Source organism: Larus michahellis, chromosome 6 (genome assembly GCF_964199755.1).
Source record: "Larus michahellis chromosome 6, bLarMic1.1, whole genome shotgun sequence".
Lineage (NCBI taxonomy): Eukaryota > Metazoa > Chordata > Aves > Charadriiformes > Laridae > Larus > Larus michahellis.
In genome coordinates this window covers 12052201-12070943 of record NC_133901.1, presented here as the reverse complement: position 1 = coordinate 12070943, position 18743 = coordinate 12052201, and the positions used below count along the sequence as shown (strand labels likewise).

General features: G+C 41.1%; 1 protein-coding gene across 5 annotated transcripts in view; it reads right to left on the bottom strand.

The window, feature by feature from the left end:
• STAG1 (STAG1 cohesin complex component) overlaps positions 1 to 18743 on the bottom strand; it is a 193888-nt gene that overhangs the window by 56823 nt on the left and 118322 nt on the right. For all 5 annotated transcript variants that reach the window (XM_074591965.1, XM_074591961.1, XM_074591964.1 and 2 more), the window contains 2 exons: positions 12336 to 12459; positions 4129 to 4227 (listed from right to left, as the gene is read on the bottom strand). In XM_074591965.1, coding sequence (XP_074448066.1) covers positions 4129 to 4227; positions 12336 to 12459 — 223 coding nt within the window. The remainder of the gene's footprint in view (positions 1 to 4128; positions 4228 to 12335; positions 12460 to 18743) is intronic.

The following is an 18743-nucleotide window of genomic DNA, read 5'->3' as shown; positions in this document are numbered from 1 at the left end:
ACGCATTGTGGCTGCTCAAGTTTTACCTCTCAGCAAAGCCGGGTCTGTAGAGGTACTTTGTGTCACTATGATTGAATGCACCTCCATCAATCATCATTAAGTTCCTGAGAAATTTGGTGCATTTAACTCTTGTATATAGATAGTTTTAGAGACTGTGAGAAGCCCATGAAGAGACTCAAACAGTGAAATAACTTTCCAAACAGGAAATTCTGTGTATGGACAAGACAAAAAGATTTCTGTCAATTTTTCCTAAGGTCCTGGCCAAGGAACAAAAACTATTAACATCATCATCAAAAGAAAGAACAAACAGAGGTCTAAAAGAGGGAAAGGAACTAACTGCACACGAAGAGTAAGCACACAAGTATAAAACTCCTGCATCTCTGACAATAACCCTGGAAAGGAAGCAATCTTCTCTCCTGCCTAGAGAGCAGGAGGTACTCTCTGAATTTGGAGTCTTTTTAGGCTTTGAAACAGAATGATGTGACCACTTTCTTATCCAAAACCACTGTTCTTTCCTCTCAAATTTCCCCAGAAACATCAGGCTTAAAATAAGCAGTGTGGACACGTCATTTCTTGTTTTCTGCCTTGGTGCCAGCATCTCTGTGTGACAGCACCTGCCAGCCACGCGCTGAGATCCTTGCAAATAAGACCTGAACACCCACTGCCTCTGGAAGACGGCACTTCTGGGGCTGAGTGAGTTACAAACCCCAGCTGCTCAGCCTGCTTTGACGGAAATTTCCTGTACCACTGTACAGCAGCAGAACAGGACACAGGCCTGTATTTATAACTTGAAATATTAATTTTCACTATGACGATCAGTTTGCAATTACGCATCAGGCTGTGAACAAGGCTAGCTGATGAGCAAATGATCTCCTCTTGCCTCTCAGGGCACAGAGACGGCACTCTCCTGCAAAGTCAGGGACTGGGGACAGGAATTAAACGGCTGCACCTAAATCTACCAGTGTCTTGACTTTAGCACTGACTGCAAAAAAGCTAATTCACATCTTTTCCATGTGGCTTAACTAATGTTTGTATCAGACAGGACTTCTTGATGGAAAACAAAATTCTCCTCTTTGATGGACAAAACTTATTTTCTAGCACATCACCTCCTCCTAGAAACACAAACACACGCCAGAAAGAACACACATCTTTCCTTTGGAGAAGTGACGTTATCAGATCCCTGTCACAGCTACCTGGAAAGTGGTGAAATATTAACACCCCAGTACAAGTCACTCTAGATCAAATTAATTTATACTTTAAACAGCTAGAAGATCTCTAGAGAGATTTCTCTTGACAGCTGGGATGGATTGAGCTGAATACCAGCTGAACTGTGCGGGTCGATTAAAGTCTGATGAGGAAATATAAATAAGCAGCCATGGAACTGAGAACAGCATTTAGGTCAATTATTTTTCAGGGGGTGGTGGTAGAGTCTGTGGTGGTAAGACATTTAAGTCATGTATCACAGGTTCAAAAAGCATTAGTTTGAGACTTTGCTCCATCCCTGTCAGCACAGCCTTAAATCCAAGTGCAGCATTTGGGCAATGCCAGCTTTTTCTTCCCTTTATGTGGCTGGAAACTGAAACTGATAAATCATCACGTTAAACATATTTGTTCTCTAGGCTCACAGACTTTGAACTCACCTTTTTCTCTAATTTATTTCATAATGATACAGACTCGTGTAGTAAAACCAGCTTTAAGGGAACAGAAGAAAGAGGAAGATTCCTAAACAGGGTTCCCTTTCATCTACATCTTCTTGACAGAAATGAAAATTCCTCGTGCTATTCTAAACCAAGCAGCAATGCAGAGGCTAACCTAACTTCTTCTAACAAAGAAAACTGACTATACTGTGAAGAAGCGAGGAGGAAGCATTTAGAGGTTTCATGTTCCTATGGTTTTTGGAAGTACGTTACTGAGTAACTGTTCCTCAAAGTGCCTCCAATCATCTCCAAAAGTTTTGCTGGTGGATGGGACAGGTTAAGATTCAAAGCAGCATTTTATCTTACAAATTACAGGAGGCTGAGAGAGAATCATCCAGCACATTTTCTAGTAAAGAGAGGCAGATACAGAGACCATGAGAGTTTTAGTGGCCTATTTCGAAATAAATCAAATTACAGAAGGAGCAAATATAAACAAATCTGTAAGTCTGCACAGATGGAACAAGAAAAGCAGCAGAGTTGGAGGGTTCATTTTTCTGGAGAGTTAACTAGGATTTCTGGTGTCTTGAGGTGATCATAGAACGGTTTGAGTTGGAAGGGACCTTGAAGATCATCCAGTGCAACCCCCTGCCCTGGGCAGGGACACCTCCCACCAGCCCAGGCTGCTCCCAGCCCCGTCCAACCTGGCCTTGAACCCCTCCAGGGATGGGGCAGCCACAGCTGCTCTGGGCAACTTGGGCCAGGGCCCACCACCCTCACAGCAAAGAATTGCTTCCTCAGATCTCATCTAAATCTCCCCTCTTCCAGTTCAAAATCGTTACCCCTCGTCCTATTACTACACAACCGCTGAACAACCCCAACAGGCTTAGCCTGTCCTCACAGGAGAGGTGCTCCAGCCCTCGGAGCATCTTCAAAATCAGCAAAGCAGACTTGTGGAGGCACTACAGATGTATTCTGCGGTCTGACCCTGCTTACCAGGTGCTCTTCTTTGAGAGGAAACTTTGCCTTTACTGCAATAGTCACAGAAACTGACTCTGTAACATTACAAGAATACAGGCCCTCAAGTGATCTCACAAAACGATCTAGTTTCACCTCCTACTTTAAAGCCGACTACACCTAGTTCATTCCTGACAGATATTGATTTAATCTGCCCTTAAAAATCTCAAATAAAGGGGATTATTTGAGTTCTATTATATAACTATCATTTTGGACAAAAAGCCTTCCATAATATTAATATAATATAATATAAATATCATATATCTTTACCGCAGTTTAAGCATCTTTTTTTCTCCATCTCTAATGAATGTTGTAAAAGGCCATTATGTTTTTATGAACTGTTTACATGCAGGGAAGATATAACAAGTTTTCTATATTTCATGCTTTCCTAGCTCAAACTGGAGGAGTTACTATTAACTGCAATGACAGACAAAACCAGTGAAGCAGTATAAAATCTACAGGGAGAAGGTTTTAAGACTCATGCACAGTAGTTAACTTACAGGTATTTAAATCTCCACTCCTTTTCTAAATTTTTCATCAGCATTACAATCATGATTTAAACAAAAATAAATCAATCATCTCCACCTGTTTTCTACACTGAATTTTGCATCGGCATTATAATCATGATTTAAATGAAAACAAATTAAATTAGTCTTTCCTTGGGGGGATGGGGGAGTAGCCTTTACCACAGTTCTGTGTTCTCCAGAACACATAAGTGATGGTAAAAAGTGCCAACTGACGTGGTGACAGTGCCTGAAAGATTTCTTCGCAGAGCATCCAAACAGAAGCAACAACAGTATTTCTACACTCATCTCTCCAGATACTTCACTTGTGAAATACAGCACTCACGCCACAAAGTGAATTAACAGCCACGTTCTCATCAAGACATTGAGCAAAAAGTCAGCGTGTTTGTGCTGCTAAAAAACCCCCATGAAACATTTCTCCAGTATTTTATCGCCCAAACAGGACAGTCATGCTCAGGGGTTTGTCTAAAAGCACAATGCAAACTGTTCTGCAGCAAGGTATTTCACTGGGTAGGATACTGAGATGCAAACCAAAGTATCTCTTCCTCCAAACACAACCACATATTCAGCTAAGAAGCTGTCTTATGAACAATCTTTTCTTACAGGCTGTTACTTTCAGATGTATTTTAGATTCTGTGAAACACCCAGTACATATCCTTAAAATTCAATAAAATTAATTAAGTACAAGCAGATTGAATAATGACAATATATAAACTATCAATAATACAAACAGATAAATAATCATCCCGGCTGAGTCTGACAAATCTTACAAGATAAGCACTGTAAAATGACTTTGGCTTCATCTCAGCATTCAGTAATACAGTTTTAAGCCCTGTCACAAACAAAAGAGTTTACTTTTGCATTTAATATACATGACTCAAAGATTGCAACAGGATGAGACAGATGATACTTTTATTTTCTGTACTCCTTCCAAAAATTGTATTTCCTCTTACCTTGAATCTATTAGTGAACAGCTCCAGTTTTGGAAATAACTCTCTGTTGGTATACAGACTCTGAAGGGCTTTCAAACACTTCAACCTCACTTCACCTTGCTAAATAAAACACACTAAGATTAGCTGATAGAATACCCTAATCAAATGCACATGAATATTACATATTATCATATTGTCATTTGTTTAATGTACATTTAAAATTTTACGCAAATGAGTTGCTAAAAACCAAAAACCACATGCAGCTGGCCTACAAACAATGTTAAATTTTCTCCCTGATTTGCATATATAAAGAATTTAATGTGCCATCGCTTAAACGTCTGTTACCATTTCCCTTTCAAGTAACTCCACAAAAAGACAAAGCATGTAGCAAGTAAATACAAAATGAAGAGGTAGGCTCTCAAGCGGCTGGTGAGGCCAGCGTGGCTATTTATCTTCAGGAGGGAGAGGGCAGGGAACCTCTGCCCGATACCTGCTGTTCACAACCGAGGCGCAAACGCTCAAATGCCCGAGCACGGGCTGCGTATAGCCCACTCGAGCAACCCGGCCACCTCCTCTTCCCAGGGACAGAAGGAACACGCGTTGGATTAATTACTCTGAAACGTTCTCAGCCCATGTCCCAGCACAGGGCTGGCACAGGATGCGGGATGCAAAAGGCCCGAGAGATGCCCCCATCAGGGGACAGGCTGCTGCCACAAGACCACAACATCAAAGCCACAGCCGGAGGTGCACTCGGGAAGAAGAGCAACTTGTGTCCGTCTGTCCGAGCTCTTCTGGTGGCAGCAGCTCATTCCCAGCTGCTCTTTAGATGGGGACTGCTTTTGGTCTGGTGGGCCATAGGCAGGAAACGTGGGCGTCACCGGGCAGTGCCCACGGATGAAGGTTTGTTGCCTACAGAAGATCGATGATCATGAGAAGGGCTGGGTCCCCCGGCATGTGCACGTCATCTGCCTGGCTGCAAACGTACAACTCAGCTCAACTGCACAGGCTTGGCAAACTATGGATTCTTGTTGAAAAACATTTGTAGGCAGCAACAAGGTTATAGGCACAAATCTGCTCAAATATAACCTGTAGAGTGTAGTGCGGCGTGAACTTACTTTTCTGAAAGTGAGTACACTACCAAGGCTGCTCAAGAACTAACACAAATTACTGAACTTTATAAATAAAACTCCCTACTCAGAAGGCTTCATTTCTGAGCCGATCTATTCTATAATCGAATCTGTAGCTAAAAACTGAAAGAACAGAGACTGACATAAAAGCAGAAGCTAAAAAACCTTAAGTTCCTTTCCTCCTTCCCACCTATTTCAAAAATTGAAATAGAAGATAAAAGAGAGACAGAAATTGAAAGGAGGATCTTCAGAAGAACTTTTCCTTGGAGAACTATTGTTCCTGAGAAATCATCTCTCTGTGTCTGCAGCACTCATGCTCTCTTCCAGAGATCTGTTTGACTACCATTGTGGAGAAAGTCAATGAGATGGAAGTTATGTTTAAAGGATCTATCATAAGATTTTCCAAAGTACAGAAAAGAACTTTATTGATGAAAAATTTTATATGGATGTGATCAACTGCTAAATAAGCACAGAGAAATGCTGCTTGTCATTCTTCTTTTAATGGTACCTATGCTGCAGTACCAGAAGTGGTGTTTGCTCTGCGGTGTGGCATTCAGAAAGGCCAGGATCTCTGGAGCCATCACTACACGTGAGAAGAGGATGTAAGCCCCGTCAGCCCTTAGCTTATTTGGCCACAGAGGACCACTATCAGTGTTGGCAAGTGATGAACACTACGGAGCAACAGTGAGGGAGCAGGTTTAGTTACAGCTCCACTGAGGGCTGTCCCGCTTGTGAGCAGACGGCTTCTTATTCAGCCAGCGCTGTGGTCCCAAAATGCAAAACTCTGAACTGGTTTGGTACAGAAAAAGAAGTCACTGAAGGACTGGATTCACGGGGAGTCCAAAGCGACTTCACCGAACACCGTGGGATCAATGGTCCCAGAGTTAAGTTCAGGCCTAAAACTGAGGGTCTCTGCAAGTCTCAAGGGCGCAAACGGAGCAAGGTAGATAGGAAACAAACCCATGAACATCGGGCACTCGTATGGCCTGCCAGGTGACCAAAGCCAGATGCTGACAGAAGTGTAGTGAACCAGGCTCCTATCCTCCCACCGCTCAGTGGATCCAAGGCAGGAGGTGAGGAAGAGAGGAAGGCTGCGTTACTCCTGGTCCCCCCAGCCGAGAGCAAAGGCCCAGGAGACACAGAGGTGGTCCCTGGAAACAACTGCCTTTCTTGGCGGGCAAATGATAGGAGGAGGCTTTCTCTGACAGCAAAAGGGTCTGGTTTTCAAACTGTTGGTCAAGGATGGAATTCATCTCTTCAGAGAGGGAAGAGCCCCTGCATGTCAGCTTGCTAATTCTATTAACAAGGTTTTAAAATAGAGTCAGTGGAGATTAGTGGCAGGAACCTGTGGGGAAGCGTAAAGAGCAATGCCCTGGGCAAGCACCTAAGAAGGGCAGAAGCAAAGGTGTGCGTGGATATGCTCCACTCAAGTCCAGAACGGAGGAGCAGAAACATCCCACAAACTACCAAAATGCCAGACATGAGATGTTTCTTGAGTAACTATGAGCATCATCCAAGTGACAGGAGCTTTTAACACCCCAAACACTCTTTTGGGAAAGAAACACAGCAGAAATTTCCCATCTAGCAAGGTAGTAACTGGGTGGGAATGCTAAAGTTAGGGTAATTCCTAAGAAACTCACGCCAGGGTAAAAGCTGCAAACAGAGTGATGCAGAGCAAGGACAGGAAGAGATTTACTTAACTAAGAAATGAACTTAGTTAACTAAGGAATTAATCAGGAGGTCAAGCACAAGAGGAATACAAAAACCAGAAGGAAAATAAAATAAAAAGGGCCTGTGCACAGTATGGAACGGACACAAGAAAACTTTCTGTAAATATCTTTGGAGCACAGCAAAGGGAAGTTCGTTTGCTTTGAAGGAAGAGGGAAAAAGTCATTGTCACTTTTTGTGTGCACGGTGGGTAGGAAAAGAAATAATAAATTAAAATGGCAACCCAGACTCCTTAGCTTACGCGAGGAAGAAGTTTTTAGTGGCAAACATAGTTAAGCGCTCAAACTGCTACAGAAAGCTGTGGGAAACCCAACACTAGAGGTTTTTTTAGAAAACATGACTGTCTGTGAGGAACACTGTGAATATACAGTGAATTCTGCCGTAGGCAGTGAAGGAATAAGCAAAAATATTTCCAGACTAGATTTTAGCCAGATTTTCTGCAGTTCTGAGCTGAAGTTCATAGTGAGTATGAGTCAACCTAAGGCAGCAAATATTTGCAACCACATGATACCTTTAATTCTGTTAAAGTAAATGAGCATCACTTTCCAGCTGTTTTTGTGTAGTCACATCTATGCTTTACAGAAAGAACGAACGTATCCGAAAGGAAAGCCTTGCCGTTTTCTAAGTAACAGACAAAATATTTGCATTATCAGCATTCGAACAACTAAGACCTTCCATTCTCCTGAGTTTCATCTTCCAGAAAAACATACTTTCTTGCGGTTTTGTGCAATTCATAATTGTGACACTTGATTACTGCAGAATCCTGAATTCATCCACACTGTCACTGGTTCTACGCATGCCTTTCTCCAGTCTAATTATTCCTGTAATTCCCCTTCTCTCAAAGTGTTTTTAGATAATTATTTATATATTATTATTTTTGTTAAATAAAATTCTTTTTCATGACTACGAGAAATGCTTTGCACTAATACTTAATTGTTAATGCTTTCTTTTATTTACAATTTGAAATTAGAACCTAAACCAAAACCATCAAATGTTTATCAACATACAAATAACAAATATTTGTAATATTTTCCCTATTTTTGTTGAGATGATCCCCCAGATGATTCTGAGTTTTGAGCACAAAATCTTTCCCACTGCTAACGAAGCCAAAAGCACTGCATCCACCGCTCATGCCAGCGGTGTGGGGCAGTCTGCGTTTGTCCAGGAGAGTCATGCCCTACACAAATTCTCTTTAATATGGCAGAGCTGTGAGAAAGAATCCATCCTGATGGAAGCACACCATTTGCATATGTTTTACACGCTAATCACAGGACTTCAACTGACAATCTGGAACTCTTGTGTAAGTCTCAAGTGTTTTGTAGCCTGCCATCTCCCAGTGAGAACCAAACTTCTCTTAACATCCAGGGACACCACAGCTCCAGAAACAGTAATTGAAGGTGCAGTGCTATCTGCCAGCTCACATGCCAGCTGAAGGCTTAGATCACAGAGGGATGATGACTTTTTGAGCCACCAGAAACACAGTTCTAAGAATTTTTTTAATAGGGGGGTGGTCAAGAGAAGACAGCGAAGCCATTTCTCTCTTTTCACACTTTATGTTTCTTTTGGATTTTTCCAGTTCTTTTTTGGTGGCTAAGGGTATTCTGTTCTTTTTTAAAATTTATCAGGTTTTAATAACTTGCTCAGCTCTTTGCCCTACCATGTTTCTGCAGACTGCACCCTTTGGGTTTTTTCTCCTCTAGAAAATTACTGGGTGTCTTCAATCCCACGGTTTATGGGATGACCTTGATATACTGTGTTGCATATTGATGTTCTAGGGTGGTGTATTTTGAGGTAATCTGCTGCCTAATGACAGAAATAGTGACGATGTCAGAGAGAAGCAGATGAAAACGTCCTGCAGCACACCGGTACCTATGGCAGGAGCAAGCAGTTGTGCTCTCTCCACACAGGCCTACTGGGTACCATTTATGAAGATACCGCGTATCATCTGACACTTTTTTTTTTTTAATTTTCTCAAGCTTTCCCGAAGCCAAGGAAACGAGGTACCAAGGAGATTATATAAAGTTAAAAATACAGAAGTTTGGAAAAACTACCGTTTCAGTTTCTATACAATTTTAATAAAAACAAGTTCTGTTTTTAAATCCTGTTAAGTTAGGACGCTATCATGATGAAGTATTCAAATAACATCTGTTCCAGAGGAGCCTGGGTTCATTCCTGTCACAGAAACAGACACTAAGTAAAGTAGAGGCATGCAGAGAAGGAAAAGGCATTTTCTTACATGTTAGGAACTGGCTTAAGAACCATGATTGTCTACGTATCTATAGACACTATTATGGTTCCAAAACATTTCCATGCATCGATGAGGCAGGTGAAAATTAAGACTGGACAGTCTGATTTAACACTTTCTTTCTTTTTTTTTTTTTTTTTTAAAGAGGTTTTTATGCAATTATATTATAGTTTTAGGCATTTTTAATTTACGCTCCCAGATCCACAGGAATGAAAAAGATGCTTAAAAGGAGAGAAAGGCAGAACTAGAAACCCATATTCAAATGCAGAAGTAATCTATATAAAAACAAAAAAGCCCTATAGACTTTAATCTGAAATCCATGAAAGATGCAGGATTAATATACAAAATGTACAGACTCCCCAATTTAGAGAATTAACTTCTGCATCCAGCCTCTGAAAGACTACATTGGAGTGCCTACGATGGAGTGTAAGAACTGTGTCTTCCCTGCGGTTCAACGTGTGTGTCTTGTGAAGTGAACAGCAAACTGATCATCCATCTCTTGCACTGCTACCTCCTCTCTTTTTTGTAGTAGCAAGCTTCCAGAGAAGTTAATCATTTTGGGGTGAAACACCATATGAAACACCTTATGACTATTGCCTCAGCTTTCTTTTTTGTAATATTTTAAGTACAGATTATAGCAAAAATTATCTCCTGATCAAAGCAAAGCCAAATCAAGACATTTGGGTACTGGCCGGTAAGTTTTTCAAGCAGTGCCAATGAAAACCATGCTGTTAAAGGATCTTGTACTTCTGGAGGGTTTGCGTTTTTAATTGGCTCTTATTCTATCTTTTATCAAGATGTTCTTCCTTTTGCACTTCCTTCCTCCTTTCTGTGCCTTCCCAAATGTCTGTCTCTCTCCTTTCTCTCCCTTTTCATCCTGCAACACATGGCTCACCTGCCTCTAACTCTTCTTCTATTCTACCTATTCTATACATTAAACATACACTACATCAATAAAAAAATATCACATATCATCTATATCAGGATATTAAACAGATTAGCTAGTGATTTAAAGACTCAGAACCCCAAGGCACTTCTGAGGCCAGCAACGATAAATATTACAAAGCAAGGAGCAGGAGAGTAGCCTGATAGAATTCTTCCGCGCCTGGTCCAGATGGAAACCCATTTTTTTTTACTGTAACACTGTAATTTAAAATTTGTCTGATATGAAGGAACATATTAATTTTTAAAAAGCTGAGGTAAAAATGTATGTTACGGCTGCAGGCAGATGACTAGACCCTGGCCTGAGGTTAAGCTAAGTGAAGAGGATGTGAGAAACCATGGGCCACGACATGAGAAATTGCTGGATGTGGCAGAGAGCACTGTGAGAAGCTGAGACCAGTCACAGACAGCGCTGGGAGGATGGCTGGATTTCACAGATGGGTAAAGGGAGCTACGTGAGAAATGGCTGGACTTCACACATACCAGAAAGGGACTGAGAGCGGCGAAGCGCAACGCACTAGATTTTGCTCTCCCATTGGAAGTGCTACGTCGTGGAAATGTTCTGCTAGGATTAGAATGTGCTCCAAAAACAAATCCACTGCAATTATTCAAGGAATAATTTATTTTTTATTAAAAACTCTCTACCACACCTAAAATCCTACTCCTCCAACCCGAGTTGACCTCCCCACTGATTTGGAAACTTGAAGTGATGATCTCCAGCTGCTGAAGCACGCCTACTAGTGAGGCACACCGACGCTAAAAAGAGGTACGCAGCTGGAGCAGCAGCTCTGCCCCTCAAAGCACCGGGATGGCCATGTTTCCATGTCCAGGCTTTAACCACAGGAAGTGTAATGTCTCTAGAGTAAACAGAGTTCACGGCTGACTGTAGCAGTAAGCAAGGACCTTCTCCTAACCAAGTTTTGTAACAATGAGATGCAATGTAAAAGTTTAGGGAAAGTCTGTAAAGTAAAAGTTTGAGAACTACAGATCCAGAGAGGAAAGACATCACATACCTAGTCTCTAAAGCATACAGGATACTCTTAACAAGTAAATTGATGGTCCAGATCAAGGTAAGATGCCGATCCTTGTCAGCTATAGCTAAAGGTGAAGATACAGCAGCAGCTAACTTCCTTCCTTAGCGAAAGCTAACATCTTTCTAACTCATCTTGTTCAGACTTCAGCAAAAGAGTATTGAAGAAATCATCTTTTTAAAGAATCATCTGCTAACTAACAGTTATGCAAGCCATCAGAAGGAACTTGCAAACTTTTAATTTTTTCCAGCAATACTGACAGAAAAAAAGACTAGTCTGAATCAGGATGTTGGAATTCAATGAGCGTTTCAACAGCATAGGTAGGTATCTGTATTCCTCGGATAAAGTTAGCAAAAGAGCTTAAAGTAAAACAAGTGTTTCTAGTTGTTTTGGTGAGGATGGGAGGACGGTTAATCCCAGTTGCTGCCTGGTGTACGACAACCCCACGCAGTCAGAAGTGCAAAGTTCTGTTCTACTAGCACTAGGAAGGGTCTGCTCTTGCTGCAGGAACCGAGTGGTACTTAGGCCTGGTGCCACCCAGCAGAGGCACGCTGTGGGTACCATCGGAATGAAGAACTATGGTGAGATAGGAGAGAACCCTCTGGATATAAATCTTTTTGCTTCCACCTGGTGTTTCAACAATTTTTTGAAGAAAAAGCTAAAGAGAACCTTGAAGAGATTCTTCAATGAAAAATGAACTGATGAGAATTCCACTGGTTGTGGAACCAGTGATGTCTGCTGGGGACCCAGAGGTGTTCTCTTTCCTCTAACTACTGGGCAATGTAAATGGAAGACACATGGAGAAATCTCTTTTCCATCCTGCTTCAGACATAAAGGTTCTCAGGAGTGATCTGAGGAGACTTCTCTTTCTCTCATAATCAGAAGAAAAGCACAATGGAAACATTTCTATTAAGATATTCTAACGGATACTGAGAACATAAAAAGCATATGAAGCAAGCGCACAGTTTGAGACTACTGTATCCTAATTCAAGCTAATACCTTGAAATAAGCTGGCTGAAAGATAAATAACGAGCAAGAAAAAAGAACAATCTCATTACAAATCAAAGATGATATCCTATACATGTCTTGGGTAGTAAGTATAACAGCAGCTACCTACAGTACACTGTGCTACGTACAGTAATACACAATACTTACCCTGTCATGTAGTGTCCAACCAACATATTTTAAATAACTATCATTCAGGAAGGCATCACTGTACATTTTCATCCAGACACCAATTTCTTCAATACAGACAGCTCTAATCTCAGCAATAGCATCACTAACAAGAAAAAAAAGAAAAGAAAAAGTATTAACCAGGTTACAAACACATACCATTCACTTCTCATTCCCATCGCCCTAGCTGTAATATTTTGCTTTTCTTTTGATGAACTTCACTCTGTAGGGCTTGTCGCTGTTCTCACTGCTGTCTCATGCCCCGCCTCGAGTGCTGTGTCCAGTTTTGGGCCCCTCACCACAAGACAGACATTGAGGTGCTGGAGCGGGTCCAGAGAAGGGCAACGGAGCTGGTGAGGGGTCTGGAGCACAAGTCTTGTGAGGAGCGGCTGAGGGAGCTGGGGGTGTTCAGCCTGGAGAAAAGGGGGCTGAAGGGAGACCTTCTCGCTCCCTACAGCTCCCTGAAAGGAGGGGGTAGCCAGGGGGGGTCGGTCTCTTCTCCCAAGGAACAGGCAATGGGACAAGAGGAAACGGCCTCAGGTTGCGCCAGGGGAGGTTTAAGATGGATAATTAGGAGAAATTTCTTCGCCAAAAGGGTTGTCAAGCATCGGAACAGGCTGCCCAGGGCAGTGGTAGAATCCCCATCCCTGGAGGTATTTAAAAGATGGGCAGACGTGGTGCTGAGGGACATGGGTTAGTGGTGAACTGGGAAGTGTTAGGTTACCGGTTGGCCTCAATGATCTTAAAGGTCTTTTGCAACCTAAATGATTCCATAATTCTATGATTATGAATCCAAGCTACAAAACAATAATTTCTGAAATGTCATCACTGACATTTGCTCAGTGGGCTTGACTCTCTCCAGCTGGAGGTGTACAACAATTGCAAGGTGGAAAAAGTTATTTGGTTTAACCAAAGGAGCCTGCCAGAGGGGCAGAACGGAATCTGGTATGTAAACAGGTCTTGTTTCATGCACTACATGAAAGCCCCTCTAACAAAACCCAGGAGAATAGTTACATTTCAACATTGGTTTCTTCCAGTTTTCTTGCTTTTTTTCTACATTCTGTGGCAAGTGATGAAAGAGGCAAAGACATATCTCAGGCAAACTTATCAGCTGCTTATTGAGGAGGGGCAGCAGGAAACTGTCTGGAGAGATCATCTAAAGAGATCAGGGATGGAAATGATTTCAATGTGATTGGCACTTTCCTGCCTGACTGACATAGAGCATGGCATATTTACTAATAATGAACGATGGCTAAACAACGGGAAAAGGGATTGGGGCCATCTGGCCCTTTAGTAATTTCATCTCTGAGACATCTGTTACTATGAGAAATTGCTTGTGCCACTCCAGCTGGCACTGCTTCACAGTTCACAATTTCAACTGTAGTAAGAGAGGAACATAAAGAGCCACTGTAGAGAAGAAGGGAATGTCTGGTGCTTTGGAAACACCGGCCTTGCTTATAATTGAGACTCTTGTTCTGTATTTTTATTAAAAAATCTTTTTGGAAATGTAATAAACATTAATTTAAGTCTAAAACAGCACCAACAGAAGGCAATAATGAAACCTAATTTATGGGGGGGGGGGGGAATATTAAAAATTCCAAGCTTCAAGCAAGGGAATAATCACAAAATAAGAGAAACTGTATCTTTCCTAAAGTCTTCAATTTTACAAAATATAAATAAAATGCACTCTATCTTATTTATGCTCAAGATACTTACTACATAAGTTCGTACACACAAAATAGTATAATAAAACTGTGATTACTCCATACCATAACTGCCTACGTACTTCCAACCTTCAAACCGGTCCACCTCAATAGGTGCCACTCTACTGTGTATGATCTTCCAGATACCAAGGGGAAAACCCCAGTTGCTACATGAACCCGGCAATCAATTGCAGTAGGATACGTGCCTAGACCTGACACTTCTACAGTCAAGTCTCTGGTTTTCTCATTCCATTTCAAATCACAGGGAGAAAACTGTACTCTTTGCCTATGTGAAACGCACTGATTCTACCAGCTTCCAAACAGAATCATTAAACCTGTTCTGTCAAACTCGATGAGGACTCTATAACCTCAAACCCAAGGTAACTGCCAATCCAAAATGTAGACAAGCTGCATTACAAGCAGAGTAAGGCATTAAATAAGCTGCTTCTACAAGCAATTTCTCAAACAGGTTTTAAACACTATAAGGATGAATGTGCTAAAATATTACACTCAAGAATTCACACTATAAAACCTGCATTCATTATGGGGAATGCAGCCCCAATGAAGACAAATTTTAATTAAAATTATGAACATATTCTCAAATATATACAATGTCTAATTGTATATCACTTCACACTAAACTAGATCACCAATTCTCTTTTATGGAATATTTTTTTAACTATTTTTAAAACAGAATACAGGTGGAAGGAATCAGAATGCAAGACTTATAAAACAATCTAAAAGACTGGTAAGTACGAATCAAGAAAAAAAGAGGGGAGCCACATAAGGAGCACCACATAGTAGCCACAAAGACATTTCCACTAGGGGATGACAGCCTGAGTCTTCACTTCCAAGTAGGTTATTTCACCACCTTATAAATTTACTAACTGTGAAACATTTTGGAAGGATTTAATGGCAATCCCCAAAAGAACCCCAGTGTCAACAGCTATTTAATCATGCAGCACAGCCAGCCAAAAATCAGGAAAATTTATCTTTTCTGTAAGAATGCATTCAAGCTTCCCTAGGCAGCCAGTGAAAAACCGATTCTTGATTCAAAAGCTTCTCAGGGATCCCTAGGCACTACGGACAAACACTTACTCCAAGCTGCTATTTACAATTAAAAAAGAAAAAGCTATTCAACTAATTACAAGATTTAGTATAATAAAAATTACACGTCTTCAGTAGAATTGAAAACGGGAAAGAATCATGCATAAGGCATGGGAGACTAGCAAACAGCCTCAAGTTGCTGGACAGGCAGGAGAATTTGTGAGACACCAATTTCCCACTTCACCACCATCTTCCAGGTAACCGTATTACCAGTAAGAATCATTCCTCTTCTTGCAGGAGCCACTACTGCAGATTCTCTGCCCACATGATGCTGTATCCAACACAATACAGCTTTACACCTTTGCCACACATGTCAGCAATTGCTCGTTATTAAACTATAATTCTTTCCTTATAATTTTTCACACACTTAAATGTATTTTAGCTTCCTGTCATAGTCATTATGAATGGTTTAGTTTTTTGAAAATATACGCTATTTGTGGATGACACTAATGCTAATCATACCAGCACTTGAAGTACTTTTGGAATATTTCATGCATCATTCATTACCATAATTATAAATTAGTGACGTACATTTGTATTACTTGCCAAATGCTGCTAGAAAGGAACAGAATCTAGTCCAGCACAGAAACCAGAACTCATGCTGGATCTACAAATACTAGACATAAAATATATTTAACCTTCTTTTCAGCACAAACTGCAAAGTAGTGTCTACGCCGCAGATGGGAAACAGCAAATTATTGGCAGCAAAATTCACAACCTATGTTCTTACTCTTAGGAAAGAGGACCCCATGAGGCAACTTCATAAAGAGATCTAACAAAAGGGGACCAGGTAAGAAATTCACTGTCTCCTTTTAAAATTTTGGGTTGACAAAGGCAGGCCCAGAAAACTCGGGACAGAAATAGGCTTTAATAGTTGATTGTTTCAGAGAAACAAGCATCAAAAGTGCAGCTTTAGCATATAGTTCATGCTAAATTACACTCAAGTATTGCAATTAAGGCCAAAAGTATTTAGGACCCTGAAACACAGAGTCTACGCTGGATAACTGGGATATGTCAGGTGGAGACCAGTATGCTCCTCAGGGTCTTGCTGGAGCAGTTGCCAGTTGCAACTCCTGGGTTCTCTCAGTCTGATCACAAACTCGTTTAGGTTACCCAAGACCAAAACTGAAAGCAATTTTAGCTGCTCTGTGCCGAAATGGATGCTTAAATCCTTAAATCATTACCAGTGCTGAGGGAAAACACCAAGGCAAAAGATGGAGTTGACTAGCAGAACAATAACTGCTTCAAGACTTCTTGGAAGCTCCTAAAGGATGGGATAAGAGTTCGCCTATGAGAAAACTTTCTAACAAAGGCAGAAATGAGGGTCACTCACCTGCCTCTGGTGTTCTTTGGGATGGAATCTCAAATTCCCAGGCAAGGGACATGAAACGGTGCAGCTCTACAACAATAGACCATTGCCAGTTGGACCAAACTATGCCCCTCCCTGTCCCTTGGGCTGCTCACCAGTTTCTAAGCATTTTGAAGACATAGTTACAAAGAGAACTGGACAAAATGTCTTTTCTACTTCTTTCTATGACACTCTCATCTCTGGAGCTGAACTAGGACCCCATAAGGGAAGAAGGGTAAGAAACATAAGTGTGCAGAGCCCATTTCCAGAAATTCTGGTGAATGCTCACTGAATACCCCAACTCCTGGGAGGGGTTGGTAAGCAGCACTCCCATTTCTAAGTAATTCTACCCAAAGTGCTACTTAAATAGCTATTTCAATAATGTGGTACTAAGCTGATTATCCAACATTGTTGCCAGACCAAGGAATTGTATTGTTTGAAGGCATGACTTGAATTTCAAGATGTAGCTCTACGTATCTCTAAAACCAGTGTTTCTCCAAAACTTATACCACACTAACACCTTTGCTTATATGAAGTATGATGCACGGCTTTGTAGGAAAGGGAGTGGGTGTTTTTAAACTTAATACTAAGGTCAAACTCATGTAAGTACCAAGATCTAACTTTTTGCCTTTCTCTTTTCATATGCCTCTGAGCGACAACTGGTCTAGGTAATTGCTATCTGTTTTTTCAACATATGTAAGGATTGTATTCCTTAATACATAAAAAAAGCATTTTCTTGTCACCCAGGATGTCTGTTTCACCTCCTTAGGATAACAAACTTAGGGGGAGGAAAAAAGATTTTCCTATGGTTTTATGTGCTATCTCGTTTTTGCGCTCTCAGTCTCCTACCTGCTTCCTCACCAGACTTCCATCTAATAGCCCTTTTTTCCATGCAACACTCTTGTTTCCTAGATTGGAACTCAGATGCAACTTGCCACCATCATTCTATTTACCCAGCAGGAGGGAAACAAGCACCTTGGAAGGAGACAGAAGCATCTTCTCTGTAAAGCTGCTATCTACATTTGACAAGTTTTACCTTAACTATCAGGACTGCCAAAACAATGCCTCAGGCTCATTGCACTGCATAAATTCACAAAACCATCGTGTCCATCAGTCTGAGGATGCCCATTCAGGTCTGCCAGAAGTTAAAACTGTAATAGATGTTTTGCTGGAGGTTCACATCCAGAGGAATGGCTCTTTGAGCCTTCAAAACAGAAAGATGTTATGAAGTAGGGCTCAAATAAGAATGCCCTGAATCTTACCCTCTGAAAGGGAAATGTGTCTGGACACACATTGCTAAGTCAAAAGCAGGGAAGTAGCCAAACCAAAATTTTGACATCTCTGATAACCGTTGAAAATTATGAGCTTGAATACTTGTGAAGAATACACGTTACATCTGAGAAGCTATGTGGCAATAACCTCAGAATCAAAGTAATCTCTGATATGCTCATATAACTGAAATGAAGAAACAAGCCTCCCTGTTTTTTTAAACTATACTCGTACCCTGCAAGCAATTTTCAGCTGCTTTAACTTCAGATACAAAACCCACTACGTTAAGATCCCTGACCTACCAGTAGATAGTATCTTGCTACTACATACCACATACCAAAGGTATTACACTCATGCAGACACAAAACTTATTTTGATATTAAGACCTCTGAACATGACAATATCCAAGCCCCTACACGTACAAGCCTTCTACAAGCAATGTTTTGAGTATTTCCAAGGCCAGGTGTTCTACAGCCTCTCTGGACAACCCGTTCCGGAGTCTGATTACCTTCACAGCCCTGTACTCCTGTTTACCACAGTCGTCATCTCCCCTGGTTTTATACTCACCAACATGAGCCCAGCAACTTCCCTCTAACTGAACTTGCTCCTACATCTTCCTAAATACATCATAGAGACACAAAAATAGTAAAAAATGTGATTCAGGAAAGAGATAAGGAAATACGCAATGAGGTAGGTACATCTCCTGCATGGTTATTAAGCATATCTCATTTTTTGGCCAAATCTGCTGTTAACACTAGACTAACATTACACCTAGAAAATTGTTTAGCTATTTCTGTAAATCATGGTTGTTTTTTTTTAATGGCAGAAGTGAGCATTGAAATCTTCCAATAAATTGTAAGCTAATCTACAGAAAGGAGATTAACCTCACTGCAACACCAGCTTACTAGTAGGAAGACTGCTCCATTCTATGGGAGTCTATGGGACAAGTCTATGGGACTGGAT